The sequence below is a fragment of the Delphinapterus leucas genome, chromosome 1 (assembly GCF_059928025.1).
Source record: "Delphinapterus leucas isolate spDelLeu-1000000601 "Yukka" chromosome 1, BTC_Dleu_Yukka2, whole genome shotgun sequence".
Taxonomy (NCBI): Eukaryota; Metazoa; Chordata; class Mammalia; order Artiodactyla; family Monodontidae; genus Delphinapterus; species Delphinapterus leucas.
In genome coordinates, this window is record NC_143129.1 from 162,575,263 (window position 1) to 162,588,836 (window position 13,574).

Here is a 13,574-nt window from a genome sequence, read left to right on the forward strand (position 1 = left end):
TCCTCTGATTTTATGATTAGTGTTATATTTTCATTATTTTACAGTTTTAAGCCTATCCTGTTTTACATTTCTTTCTCAGATGGCCAAGTGTGATGGTTGTAAACGACAGGGTAAGCTAAGTGAGTCCATAAAATGGCGAGGAAACATCAAACATTTCTGTAACCTATTTTGTGTCATGGAGTTTTGTCATCGTCAGCAAATTATGAATGACCCTCTGTCACAAAATAAAGGTAAAGTTAAACTTGGCTAAGGGGGTCTTTATGTCAGTCCTAAGTTACTATCAGCACACACAGTTGTAAATAATATAATAAAACAAATTTCACTGGAGTCAAATAGCCTGAATTTCCTTAAATTTTCCTGTAAGAATTCTTAAAGATTGCTCTTGAGGGAAAATTAATCCTGATGCCTTTTGTTATCAAAATCAAACACACCAAGGAATCAATAAACATATAAGCACTGATTTTGTAGGAAAATTAGATTTGATTGCTTTTGACTGACTTATCTGTACGTAAGTAACTTACACTAAGGGATATATGCTATTCAGTTAATAAACCAGAAATAAAAACAGAACATCAGGGCAAACAAAGGAAGAGGATATAAGTATGTTAATATGGTTGCTGTGACTGGTGTCAGATTTGATCCAGAGCTTGCGTGTAGCCAAGGAAAAAAGAACAACACATTAATTATATCAGAAAAAATAAAGTAGACCAGTTCTTCACAGGTAGCGAAGTTTTTCCTGGCTAAGAATAAAATAATTTTGCAAGTAGGACAGCTAATGTGGCCAGAATATCCAGATGAATAGATATGTGGCATGTTCTGAAAGTAGCTCTCTGAAGTAGCACTTCTCTGAGTTAGACTAAAAACATCTGATGTTATGTTCTCTCCTCAAAGCCTGGCGTGCTGCTGAATTGACAGAATTCCTGTGCTTTGACGTTAAAGTCTGGCCTTTGTCTGCCTTTGCAGTCTTATTAATCATCACCTTAATCACATATGCCTTGCACTAATCTTTTGTGTTATCATTCATTCCGTAAGACCAGTCAGGGTGGTGGTAGAATTTTCATTGTATAATGTGGGTTAACAAAGTCACTGTTTTTATGTGGATGGACAGCTACATCACCAACTTACTTATAAAAATTAGCATGTTAAATTTTTATTTGAATCAAGCTTAGGTGTAGGAATTTTAGTATTCACTAATGGAAAAGTCTGGTTAATCCTGAAGCTGATACCTGTATTTTCAACTATTAAGTATCAGTTGAAGTTTATAATTTTAGAGAATCAGGTACCCTTTAAGTCCTAATGAACACTAATCTGAACAGAATCACCCAACCCAACACTATACAGAGTTAGATATTTGCATTGTACCTTGAAACTTAGCTGTTAAACAGGGTTTCTTTAATGTGTGTGTGTGATCCTTTTGTTTATACTAGGTCTTACCTTTTTGTCTATTTTAATCAGTAAATATTTCTAAGGCACAAACTGCTTCAGTGGAGCTCCCTTCTGCAAGGACAAATACAATACCAGTTATAACCAATGTGGTGTCATTGGCAAAAATATCTCCTGCCCAGCTCACAGAGAATGTTGTTTTAAAAGGTATGACTTGATGTAAAGGCATTTGGGTAGACTGTAGAGGTGAGTGTTGTCTAGGGTAAATAGCTCTTATTGGTAATGTTTACATATATGTTTATATGAGGAAACATGCCCCTCTGTCTCTGAGGGAAGTGGGTAGCAAGCAGGGTGGCATGTATAGGGAAGGAAGTGACATGTATAGTTTATTTTTTTAAGAACCCAGTTGATTCTATTTATTTATTTATTTTTCTCTTTTTTTTGATTTTTTTTTTTTTTTTTTTTTTGTGCAGTACACGAGCCTCTCACTGTTGTGGCCTCTCCCGTTGTGGAGCACAGGCTCCGGACGCGCAGGCTCACCGGCCATGGCTCACGGGCTCAGCCGCTCCGCGGCATGTGGGATCTTCCCGGACCGGGGCACAAACCCATGTCCCCTGCATCGGCAGGCGGACTCTCAACCACTGTGCCACCAGGGAAGCCCTTTTTTTGAATTTTATTTTATTTATTTTTTTATACAGCAGGTTCTTATTAGTTATCCATTTTATACATATTAGTGTATATATGTCAGTCCCAATCTCCCAATTGATTTTAATATCGCTGCCTTTACCTTCGGAGATTCTAATACAGTAGGATGGGATTAGGCCCAGGAATCTCTACCTTTACCAAGCACCCCAGGTAGTATTGATGCCAAGTTTCCTTGTACCATTTTTTGAGAAATTCTGGACTAGGCTGTGGACCATCTTAGCAAGAGGAAAGTAACTTCTTGGTTTCAGTGTTTACTTCTGTATATTCTAGGGATAATGTTATTCTAGGGATAATGTATGTTTTAATTCATAACAGGTGCAGTTAATACTAAAGAGGCAGCAAAGATCATTGAAGATGTAAGTTTTATTAAATATTTTCCTGATTAATGCCCCTTGGGTTTAGTTTCATTTTGGATATAGCCTTCTAATGTATGTCTGAGTTCATGTCTATTTGCTGCTTAGTCTTTCTAAAAAGTAGAGTAATATATTATACACTGATTTTTGTTTTTGAATCTTAAAGTTAGATCATTAATAAGAATGCATTCCTGATTTTATTGTTTGTGTTCTGGTTCCTTAGTTTCTTTAAATACTTGTTAATTCCGTCTGGTTGCTTATTTTTCTCTTTTACTACATTCAGGTATTTTTCTTTTACACTAGAAGGTCTCTTGAAAAAGTTCAGTATATTGTTGTTTTATGCATCTTTGAAGTATGTGAGCCTGAAAATAGTGCAAAATAAAAATATATTTAAATTCCCACTTCATTGTGAAATTTCCCAAGATTAAAAAAAAATTTAAAGAAATATATAATTTCAAATCTGGCAGGCTGAAAGAATTGCAGACTATCTCATTGTTGTCCTATGTCAGCATCACTTTAGCAGGAAAACAAAATTCCTATCATCCTTTATCAATATCACATGAACCTAATGTGTCAGATCTTGAGTTAATGTTTTCAGTGACTGTTGTGTTGCTCTCTTAACATTTGCTTTTGATACAATTCAAATCTTTTTTTAAATATTGATATAACAGTGTCATTCAGGTTCATTAAGTGGTGTTGCTATACTAAAAAGTGTGCCCCAAATTCTAAATTTGGAGCAGAAGTTAGATGTGATAAAACTTTGTGAAGAAGGCCAGACCATTGCTATGATATCTCATGCTGTTAATTTAGGAGAGTGCACCCTGCAGAGTATTAGAGATAATGCTCAAAAAACCCCAAAGCAGTATTAAAGCAGGTACATTCTTTAGTTCACAAAATTATCTTGTAACCAGGCAAGGATAATGGAATAAATGGAAGAAATCCTGGCAACACAGCTGCAAAATCAGTGCTGCCATAACGCGTCCCTAAGGCCAAGCTATCATCTGTGCTATGGCATGAAGTATTTTGATGATTTGAAAGGAGGCAACACTGAGACAAAAAGGTTTACTGCAAATCATGGCTGGCTTTCCAATTTTAAAGCCCACCAAGGTTTTAAGAATATAAAAATGAGCAGGCCAGCTATATCTGCTAACACTGAAGCTATCAAAACATTTCAGCTTTACCAGAATTTAAAGAGGCTTTAACTTGGAAGACACCATAACATCTGCTAATAAAGAAGCTATAAGGGACTTCCCTGGTGGTGCACTGGTTAAGAATCCGCCTGCCAGTGCAGGGGACATTTGTTCAATCCCTGGTCTGGGAAGATCCCACATGCCGTGGAGCAGCTAAGCCCGTGAGCCACAACTGCTGAGCCTGCACTCTAGAGCCCATGAGCCACAACTACTGAAGCCCTCTCACCTATAGCCGGTGTTCCGCAACAAGAGTAGCCACTGCAATGAGAAGCCTGCGCACCGCAACAAAGTAGCCCCTGCTCGCCACAACTAGAGAAAGCCCGTGTGCAGCAACGAGGACCCAACACGGCCAAAACTAAATGAATTAATTTTTTAAAAAAAGCTATGAAAATGGTAAAGAAGGTAAATTTGTGCAAGGTTGTTGAAAGGAATGTTGAAATTTTGCTTGGGTTGTTGCCCAGGGATTAATAAAGGAAGACTTGCTAGAATTAGAAAAACAAAGGTAGCAGGAAGAGGGCCCCAGCAATTAGGCTGGGCCTTTAACACATCAACTAGCAGTGAAGTGACTGGCATAGACTTTTGACCATATTTCAGCAACCAGTTGCTATATTTGAAGATGATCCAAATGTGGATTGCGGTTCCATAGTGGCAAGGCGAAAGACGGACAGTGTGTCTGCATATCAAGAAATCCTCAGTGAAAAAAGAAAAAATGAGAAAAAAAACCAAACCACGTTAGATTCATTAGATTCATTCTTTAGCAAAAGTCTTCCAGGGAATCAGACCAGCTTTCACCATAATGTGGAGAGATAGTTTATCCTACTTAGTTCGATATCTCTTAACTCTCCCATTATTAGTGTTGTTGGAAGATGGTGATAACTCTACTTAATTATTTTCAGGCAGTATACTACATTAGTTAATGAACTATCATTAAGTTAATTTTGTGTCTATATGTGTGCTATGTATTGTACATTAAGTTATATCTTAAAATTACATTATTAATAGATCACCATGTTGTAGAATTAATAATTTTGTTATTAACTGCCTAACTGTATAATGAATCATTGTTAATGTACCTTATATTAATAAGTATTATTAATATGTATTATAAAAATATTCTATATTGGTTATAGGCTTATGACTCTGATAATGCATCCCTCCTCTACTTTATATGTATGGGACAATTAGTCTTGAATTATGTTGGTTTTGAATTATTCAGGATTTTCAGGAACATATCCCTCATATTAAATGTGACTGCCCTATATATGTTTTCCCTATGTGGAGTATTTCTGTAATTCACCAATCATTTAAACTATGTTACAGAATAGTTCTGATTAATATTTTCAGTTTAGTCTATAAAAAGTATAATAATAAATAATGTAGTATTTTTATGATTAAAAAAAAAACCTGACAGTTTTAGAATTTTTTCTTTGTTTCTCTGGGACTTTGGTCTGAATCTCTTCAGGTTATTTAAGTGGTCTTAAATTTGGGGGAAAGGTGAGATACAGGGAAGTGCAAAGAAGAGAATATACTGCAAATGTCAGCAAACTTTTTCCATAAAGGTCTAGAGAGTAAATATTTAGACTTTGCAGGGCATACAGTCTCTGTTACAACTCCTCACCTCTGCCATTGTAGTGCAGAAGTAGCCATAGACAATACATGAGTGAGTAAAACACTGGAACAGTAAAACTTTATTTACAAACACAGGCGGTGGGCCCATGAACCATATTTTGCCAACTCCCTGTTCTACTGTATTCCCTCCATCCAGAATTAACCATTGATAGATTTGGCTTATTAGCTCACAGTTTTTTTGTTTTTTCTTCTACCCTCCCTTTTTTCTCCTTTTTAAAAAATGAATCACTACCTTCAGTCCTTTTTCACAACCCTAGATGCAACTACTGTTCTGAGTTTGGTGTGTGTCCTTTCAGACCATTTTTAATCTTTCACATTCATATATACACATCCATGGAAAATAATTAATGTTATTTTTTAAAATATCCATGTGATATTTAATAGATTTGGTACATTCCTATTGCTGCTGTATAATATTGTATATAGGTACCATATTTTATTTATCTATTGCCTATTGATAAACATTAGATTGCTTCACTATCAAAAATATCTGCTACAGTGGACATTCTGCGTCTCCTTGCGCACGTGTGCAGGTGTTTGTCTAGTGTATATGTGGAATTATGGAATTTTGGCGACAAAGTGCATTTGCATTTTTAGTTTTCAAATTGCCCTATAGAGTGGCTGTCCAGTTTTCATTCCCACGAGCAGTTTATTTTTGTACTCATTTCCCACAGCCTTATTGTTATTTTATGTTGTCAGATTTAAACTTTTTTTTTTGCCAGTCTGTTTAGTAATATCTTGTTTTATTTTACATGTCACTGATTACTAGTGTGTTTGCTTATATTTCTGTTTTTGAACATTTGAATTTTCTTTGAATTTCCTGTTTTTAATTTTTCCCCATATTTGTGTTTGTCTTTTTCTTATGGATTTCTTTTTTTTTAATATAAATTTATTTTTATTTATTTAGTTTTTGCTGCATTGGGTTTTCATTGCTGCACGCAGGGCTCAGTAGTTCTGGCTTGTGGGCTCAGTAGTTGTGGTGCATGGGCTTAGTTGCTCTGCGGCATGTGGGATCTTCCTGGACCAGGGCTTGAACCCGTGTCCCGTGCATTGGCAGGCAGATTCTTAACCACTGCACCAGGGAAGTCCTGGGTTTCTTTATATATTCTGGATTTGCCTTCCTTTCTACTTATAATTTTTACCAACACAAAAACATGCAGTAATCTTTCCTACCTGAAAAAAATCCTTCTTTAACACCATGACCTTTCAGCTACTGTCCCATTTCTCTGCTCTCCATTTTGGAAAAACTCCTCTAAGTGTGGCCTCTACTTGCTGCCACCATTTCCTTATCTGTTATCTTCCCTTAGCTCACTCTAGTCAGGCTTTTGTCTGCACCACTCCACTGAAACTATTCTTGTCAAGATCTCCATCAGTGTTTATTTTGCCAAATCCAGTGGTCAATTTTCAGTTCTTATTCTACTCATCCTTTCAGTAACATTTGATACAGTTGATCTCTCCTTCATTCCTTGAAATACCTTCTTCAACTTCTAGGTCAATCATTTGTTCCTTTTGTCAATCTACATTTCTTTGTAGGGGACTCATTATAGTCCTGTGGTTTTAAACCACCTAGATGGTGGCTGATTACCAGATTTATTTCTCTTGCCTTGACCTCTGAGCTCTAGATTCACGTATCCATCCAACTGCTTGCTTGACATTTACTCTTAGATTGTGAATAGCCATCTCAAATAAAGCAGAGCTGTTTTATTTCCCCCACACTTCCTCTCCAGTGTTCCTTCTTATCACTCCTGTTGCTGTCTTCTTAGTCTGAGCCACCATCACCTTTCTTCTGCATTGCAGTGACCTCCTACTTGTCTTCCTCCTTCCATTTTTGCCCTTTGCAGTTTTTTTCTCCACAGTATTGCCAGAATGATCATCTTAAAATGCAAATCAGATTGTCACTCCAGTGCTTTAAAAACCTTCAGTGAAATTCTGAAAAAAGAATAGAGAAGGGGAAGAGCTAGTTCCCAAAACTATAGGATAACTACAAATTAAAAAAAATGTTTTTTAAATTTTTATTGGCATATAGTTGATTTATAAGGTTGTGTTAGTTTCAGGTGTACAGCAAAGTGAATCAGTTATACAACAAATTTTATAAGGCTACATAGTTGAAACAACAAGAAGCCGTGGATAGACAGCTCAATAGAAAAGAAGTCTGGAAATAGACCTAAATATATATATATATATATATGCGAATTTAGAAACAAACTAGGTGGCAGTTCAGATCAGTAGGAGAGATCTAGATTATTCAGTAAATAGTGTTGTGACAACTAAGTAGACATATGGAAGAAAATACAGTTAGATTTCTACCTCTTAAACCAAAATGATGTCTAGATGGAGAAAAGTTTTAAGTTTTAAAAAATAATGAAAGTACTAGGAAAAAGTATAGGAAAGAATTTTAGTGCGGAAGTGGGGAAAGTCTTTCTAAATATGTCACAGAACCCAAAAGCCATAAAAGATTTGTAAGGAAAATTCAACTACACATGAAAGACACATGAAAAAAACAAGGTTGCAATTTCTGCCATAAAAGGCTATTTTTTTCCATATGTAGAGAGTTTCTGTGAGTCACTAAGAAGACCCAACACCCATTAGGAACATGGGCAAAAGTATGATCCATCAGTTTACAGACCAGGAAATAATAGTTCTTAAACACATGCAAACATAATTCAACTTCAAGATTAGAGAAATGCCATTTAGAACTACAGTTTTATCAGATGGCAAAGATAAAAATGATGAATTACACTGTTAAGGCATTTTTACATATTGCCAATGGCAGTTGGTAAAACTGCTACAGAGGGCAATTTAGTAAAACCTATTAAAATTTAAAACATAAATACCGTTTTACCCAGGAACTCCACAATTTTAAGAATTTATCTTTCAGGTATATTTTGCACATTCATCGTCCTTACTGCCAGTCAACCAAGAACTCCCAGACTGGTCAGAATTATTCCACCAAGGTGGAGGCCTCCGTTAATCGCCTGGTCAGCCTGCCTCTGCTGGCCTCCTACACGTACCACTCTCTGAGCGTCCATTTCCGCCATGGTCATGTGGCTCTGGAGAGTGTGGGCCACTTCTTCCGAGTCTCCTGAAGATGCAAAACCAGCGCAGTGGCTGTATCCTCTTCCAGGGTGTGCAGAAACTGTCCCAAGATGAGTGGGGTAAAACCCTGGATGCCATGGAAGCCACCATGATTGTGGAGAAGAGCCTGAACCAGGCCCTTTTGGATCTTCATACCCTGGTTCTGCCTGTGCAGACCCCCATCTCTGTGACGTCCTGGAGAATCACTTCATAGATGAGGAGATGAAACTCATAAAGAAGATGGGCCACCACCTGACACACTGGCTGGTGTTAGGCTGGGCTGGGCGAGTATATCTTTGAGGGGGCCACCCTCAACTCAAGAAGGGCTAGGAGCCTCCAGCCCAGCTGCCTTTGAGGGGCCCCTCTGTTATCCCCCGGTGTCAGGGCTTCTGTCTGAGCCTCTTCCTGCAGCCACTAGGCAGCTTTTTAACCACGCTGGAGCCCTCTCCCAAGCCATGGACCCAATGGAAACAAGAAAGCTTTTGCAGGAAAAGAGAAAGACCTTGGTCTACGGATATACTAGCACATGAAGAATCAATTTGTATGTAAGGATATTTATTGTAGCATTGTTTGTAATAGCAAAAGATTTGTAACATTTAAATGTTTAGCAGCAGGGACTCTTCAAATTACATTACAAGTACATTCAGTGTATAAAGCTGTTACTAGGCAGCTTTGTATAAAGTTTTATGAAAATACCTCCAAGATAGTTCGCTAAGTGGCAAAGCAAGGTGCTGAGCCTTGCTAATAATATGCTACCATGTGTAGTCAAAAGCAACTTATTTAATTACATAGCCCATCTCTAGAAGGATGTATATGAAACTGGGAACAGTGTGTTCAAGACTGAGTCTGGATAGATGGCAGACAGGTGTGGAAAACTTAACTTTTCATGTATACACTTTTATACCTTTTGAATTGTTACATCATTCAAAATTACTGCCTCTGTCACCTATTTAAAAAGTAAATTTAAATAACAGTAGTACTCCCTTATCCGTGGGGGATACGTTCCAAGACCCCCAGTGGATGCCTGAAACCATGGGCAGTACCGAACCCTATATATACACTATGTTTTTCCTATACATACATATCTATGATAAAGTTTAATTTATAAATTAGGCACAGTAAGAGATTAACAACAATAACAAAATAGAACAATTATAACAGTATACTATAATAAAAGTTATATGAATGTGATCTCTGTCTCAAAATACCTTATTGTACTGTATTCACCTTTGTGGTGGTGATATGAGGTGATGAAGTGAGGTGAAAAACGTAGGCGTTGTGATGAAGTGTTAAGCTTTTCCCTTTGCACTTGAAGGACACAGTTTAGGGCTTTTCTTCGGCATATCTGAATTGCCAGCATCACTGCTCTTGCACTTTGGGGCCATTATGAAATAAAATAAGGGTTACTTGACTAGAAGCACTGTGATACCACGGCAATCAAGCTGACAACCAAGGGGGCTACTAAATGACTAATGGGCAGGATACGCTGGACAAAGGGATGGTTAACTTCCTGGGCAGGACAGAATGGGACAGCAAGAGATTCCATAGTGCTACTCAGAATGGTGTACAATTTAAAACTTATGAATTGTTTATTTCTGGAGTTTTCCATTTAATAGTTTCAGACTGCAGTTGACCATGGGTAACTGAAACGAAGGAAAGCAAAACTGCAGATGAGGGAGGCTGCTGTGTACCGTTCGGTGGTTTCCCATCATGCTTAAAGTACAATCCTAATTTTCTGTTTTTTTTTTTACTAAGACCTTCCAGGTCCTATACAAGTTGGCTTCTGCCGACCTTTCCAAATGTATCATTTTAGCCCTGGCTTAACTTTATTTCAGCCTTGTTCTTGTTGATGTTCCTTAAGCATGTCACGCTCTTTCCCACTTCAGGTCTTTTGCATCTCAGTCCCTCTGCCTGGAATCCTCTGACCTCAGGCATTGCATGGCGTGCTCTTTTGAATATTCATAAGGTCTTTGCTCAAATGTTTACTCCAGAATTACCTCTGCTCCACGCTGTCACTCTCCATTCCCTTATCCTGCTTTATTTCTTTCATAGCAGTTATTACTACCTGGAATTATACATTATGTATTTGTTTTACTTGTTTATATTCTGTGTCTCCCTCTAGAAGGTAAGGCCCATAAGAGCAGGACTTTGTCTTGTTTTCTGCTGTATGCCCAGGTCTAAGGACAGTGCCTGGCTTGTCGTAAACGTTCAGTAAATGTTTACTGAGTGAAAGAACATGTTTTAAATACATTCTCCCACTCTGTTGTTTATCCTTCACCCTTTAAGACCTTTGTTTGCAAAAGTTTAAAACTTCAAGGTGGTCAGTTGTATCAACCTTTTCTACTTTATTTTTAACTCTTTTGTGTTTTATTTAAGAATACTTCCTCTGAGTTCTGGTTATTTGAAAATTCTCCATTGATTTTAAAGTTTTATTTTTTTCACGTTGAGGTCTTTAATCGATGTGGAATATTTTTTTGCATATGGTCTGAATTTGGATCTAAGTTTTCTGAATAGCCAATTGTCCTAATCAGATTGTTTTCTTTGTTTTGATTGTACTTATTATTGGCAGAGTATTTTTTTTAAATCAATAAATGGTACTGATACTGATTGAAGAATTAGGAATTAGTATATATTTTCCAAAGCAACTTTCTTGTACCACTCTTTTAGAGAATTATATTTCTCTTGATATATGTCACCTTTCAACTGATAGCAATATTAGTCAGTGAGAAGGTACTAAAAAAAAATCTCTCTGGTTTCTGGATTTTTTTAACTAGGGAAGTACACAGACAGATGCCATGAAACTTCTGTCTTCCCAGTCTTTGAAGCTTTTAAAGAACAAAGCATTATTGTGCAAACCCGTCACACAGACCAAGGCCACCTCTTGCAAACCACATACACAACACAAGGAATGTCAGACAGGTATGTGTTGTTGTGCTTTCCACATGTAGTAAGTTTGTTTTCTGTTTTGTGTGCTTGTTTTTGATTTTTTAAGAAAGGAAAAGAAAGTCATTGACAATTTCTTAAATGTGAAAACAATTCTTGGATCACATACTTTGAACATCTAATTGATTCCTTTTGTATTTATTGTCATTAACACTAATAACTACTGAATTGAATCCATATGCACGCAAAGCATTATGTGTAGAGTGGACAAGCATCTTCTGTACATGTGCACTGCTTTTCAAATGTATAGACAGGCTATTATAATTACTAAGATATGAATTTAGTTTAAAGTATTAGTGATTTAACCTTGGTTCTTTTTTTAAACACTGAATTGACTTACTAAGAGTATAACTATATGTCTGAGGTATTGGTGATTAGGAAAATTATTTGAATTCATACTTGAAAATATTGTATACTCTTGCCCCAATCCATGTTAACTGCTTTTAATCCCACTACCCTTATGTTTTCAGTTACTTTTATAGGCTGCTCTGCCCAAAACATTTTTTGATTTTTGTTTTTAATGCTACTTTTACTTCATAGAATATATTTAAAAGCTTAGTCTGGGGACTTCCCTGGTGGTCCAGTGGTTAAGACTGCGCTTCTAGTGCGGGGGGGTGCGGGTTCGTTCCCTGGTTGGGGAACTGAGATCCCACATGTGCTGTGCGGCGCAGCCAAAAGATGAAAGTAAAAGCTTAGTCTGTCAACAGCTAACCATGAGTTTTTATGTAGGATGCCTTTCTTTTGGTAGGAGTCAAGGAGAATTCTGTTTTCCTTCCTCAGTAAATTTGATTGTTTTATATTCCTGTAAAAATGATACACTCTTTGTTTACATGAATTTATATTAAATACACATTCACATGTGGAAGGTAGTAAGGGATCTGTGGACAGCTATATATGTGGGTATGTGTGTGCTTATACATTTTTGAATTTCTAGATTAAGTATTAGGATGTTTTCTGTATACTGTTGTAAACTACTTTTTCACTTGACATTGCACGAAAACATCATTCCACATCAACGTAAATTTAAATATACGTTGAGATTCTTAATGGATGCATAGATTCCAATGTATATAATGTATGGATATATATAATGTATATCCATCCACCTAAGGTTGACATTAGATTGCTTCTAGTTTTTTAATATTATAAATAGTATTGAGTTAAGCTGTATAAATGGATCTTTCTCCACTTGTCTAATTATGTCCTTAGGATAAATCCTAAGTAGTGGAATTACTGATTCAAAAGCTCTCATAGAATATTAAGGCTTAGATTTTGATATGTATTGCAAAATTGCCCTCCTGAAAAGTTATATGAATTTATGCTCCAATCAGTAATGTTTGAGAGCATCCATTTCTCTACACCTTCACTGACACTGGGTATTAAAATTAATAATTAACCCCCTTCCCCTCAACTTTAATTTTGAAAAATTCAGAATTCAGAAAGATTGAAAATAAAGCACAATGTACACCCTTAGATGAATATACATAATGAATATACCCTTCATCTAGATTCACCAAATGTTAACTTTTTGCCAAATTTTTTTCTCCTCTCAGTTTTTTTCCCCATATTTTAAAAAGTAAAATAGTATATTCTTTTTTTTGGGTGTTAATTAATTAATTTTTGGCTGCGTTGGGTCTTTGTTGCTGCACACAGGCTTTCTCTAGTTGCGGTGAGTGCGGGCTACTCTTCATTGTGGTGCGTGGGCTTCTCATTGCGGTGGCTTCTCTTGTTGTGGAGCACGGGCTCTAGGTGCGTGGGCTTAAGTAGTTGTGGCACGCAGGCTTAGTAGTTGTGGCTTGGGGGCTCTAGAGCGCAGGCTCAGTAGTTGTGGCGCATGGGCTTAGTTGCTCCGCAGCATGTGGGATCCTCCCGGACCAGGGCTTAAACCCATGTCCCCTGCATTGGCAGGCGGATTCTTAACCACTGAGCCACCAGGGAAGTCCCTAAAATAGTTTACTCTTAACTTGGTGTATTCTATGGACATCAGCCCTAATTCCACTAATCTACTGAATACATGGCACTGCTAGGACACATACCACTGCCTACAGTTTTACTACAGTCAGTGACCAAGCTTTGGGCAAAGAGAAATTCAGTTTTTTGTTTTTTAAAAATATTTATTTATTTATTTAGGCTGCACCGGGTCTTAGTCTTCGTTGCAGTATGCGGGATCTTTTAGTTGCGGCATGCGGACTTATAGTTGTGGCATGCGGGCTTCTTAGTTGCGGCATGTGGACTTTTAGTTGTTGCCTGCAGCCTTCTTAGTTGCCTCATGTGGACTCTTAGTTGCGGCATGCAT

At 37.1% G+C, this 13,574-nt stretch overlaps 1 protein-coding gene across 10 annotated transcripts in view; it reads left to right on the forward strand.

The window, feature by feature from the left end:
* ZMYM6 (zinc finger MYM-type containing 6) overlaps window positions 1-13,574 on the forward strand; it is a 43,390-nt gene that overhangs the window by 27,624 nt on the left and 2,192 nt on the right. For 9 of the 10 annotated variants that reach the window (XM_089896388.1, XM_089896403.1, XM_089896423.1 and 6 more), the window contains 4 exons: window positions 80-230; window positions 1,456-1,590; window positions 2,404-2,444; window positions 11,110-11,254. In XM_089896388.1, the coding sequence (XP_089752514.1) occupies window positions 80-230; window positions 1,456-1,590; window positions 2,404-2,444; window positions 11,110-11,254 (472 nt within the window). The other variant, XM_089896429.1, reaches the window with a different exon arrangement.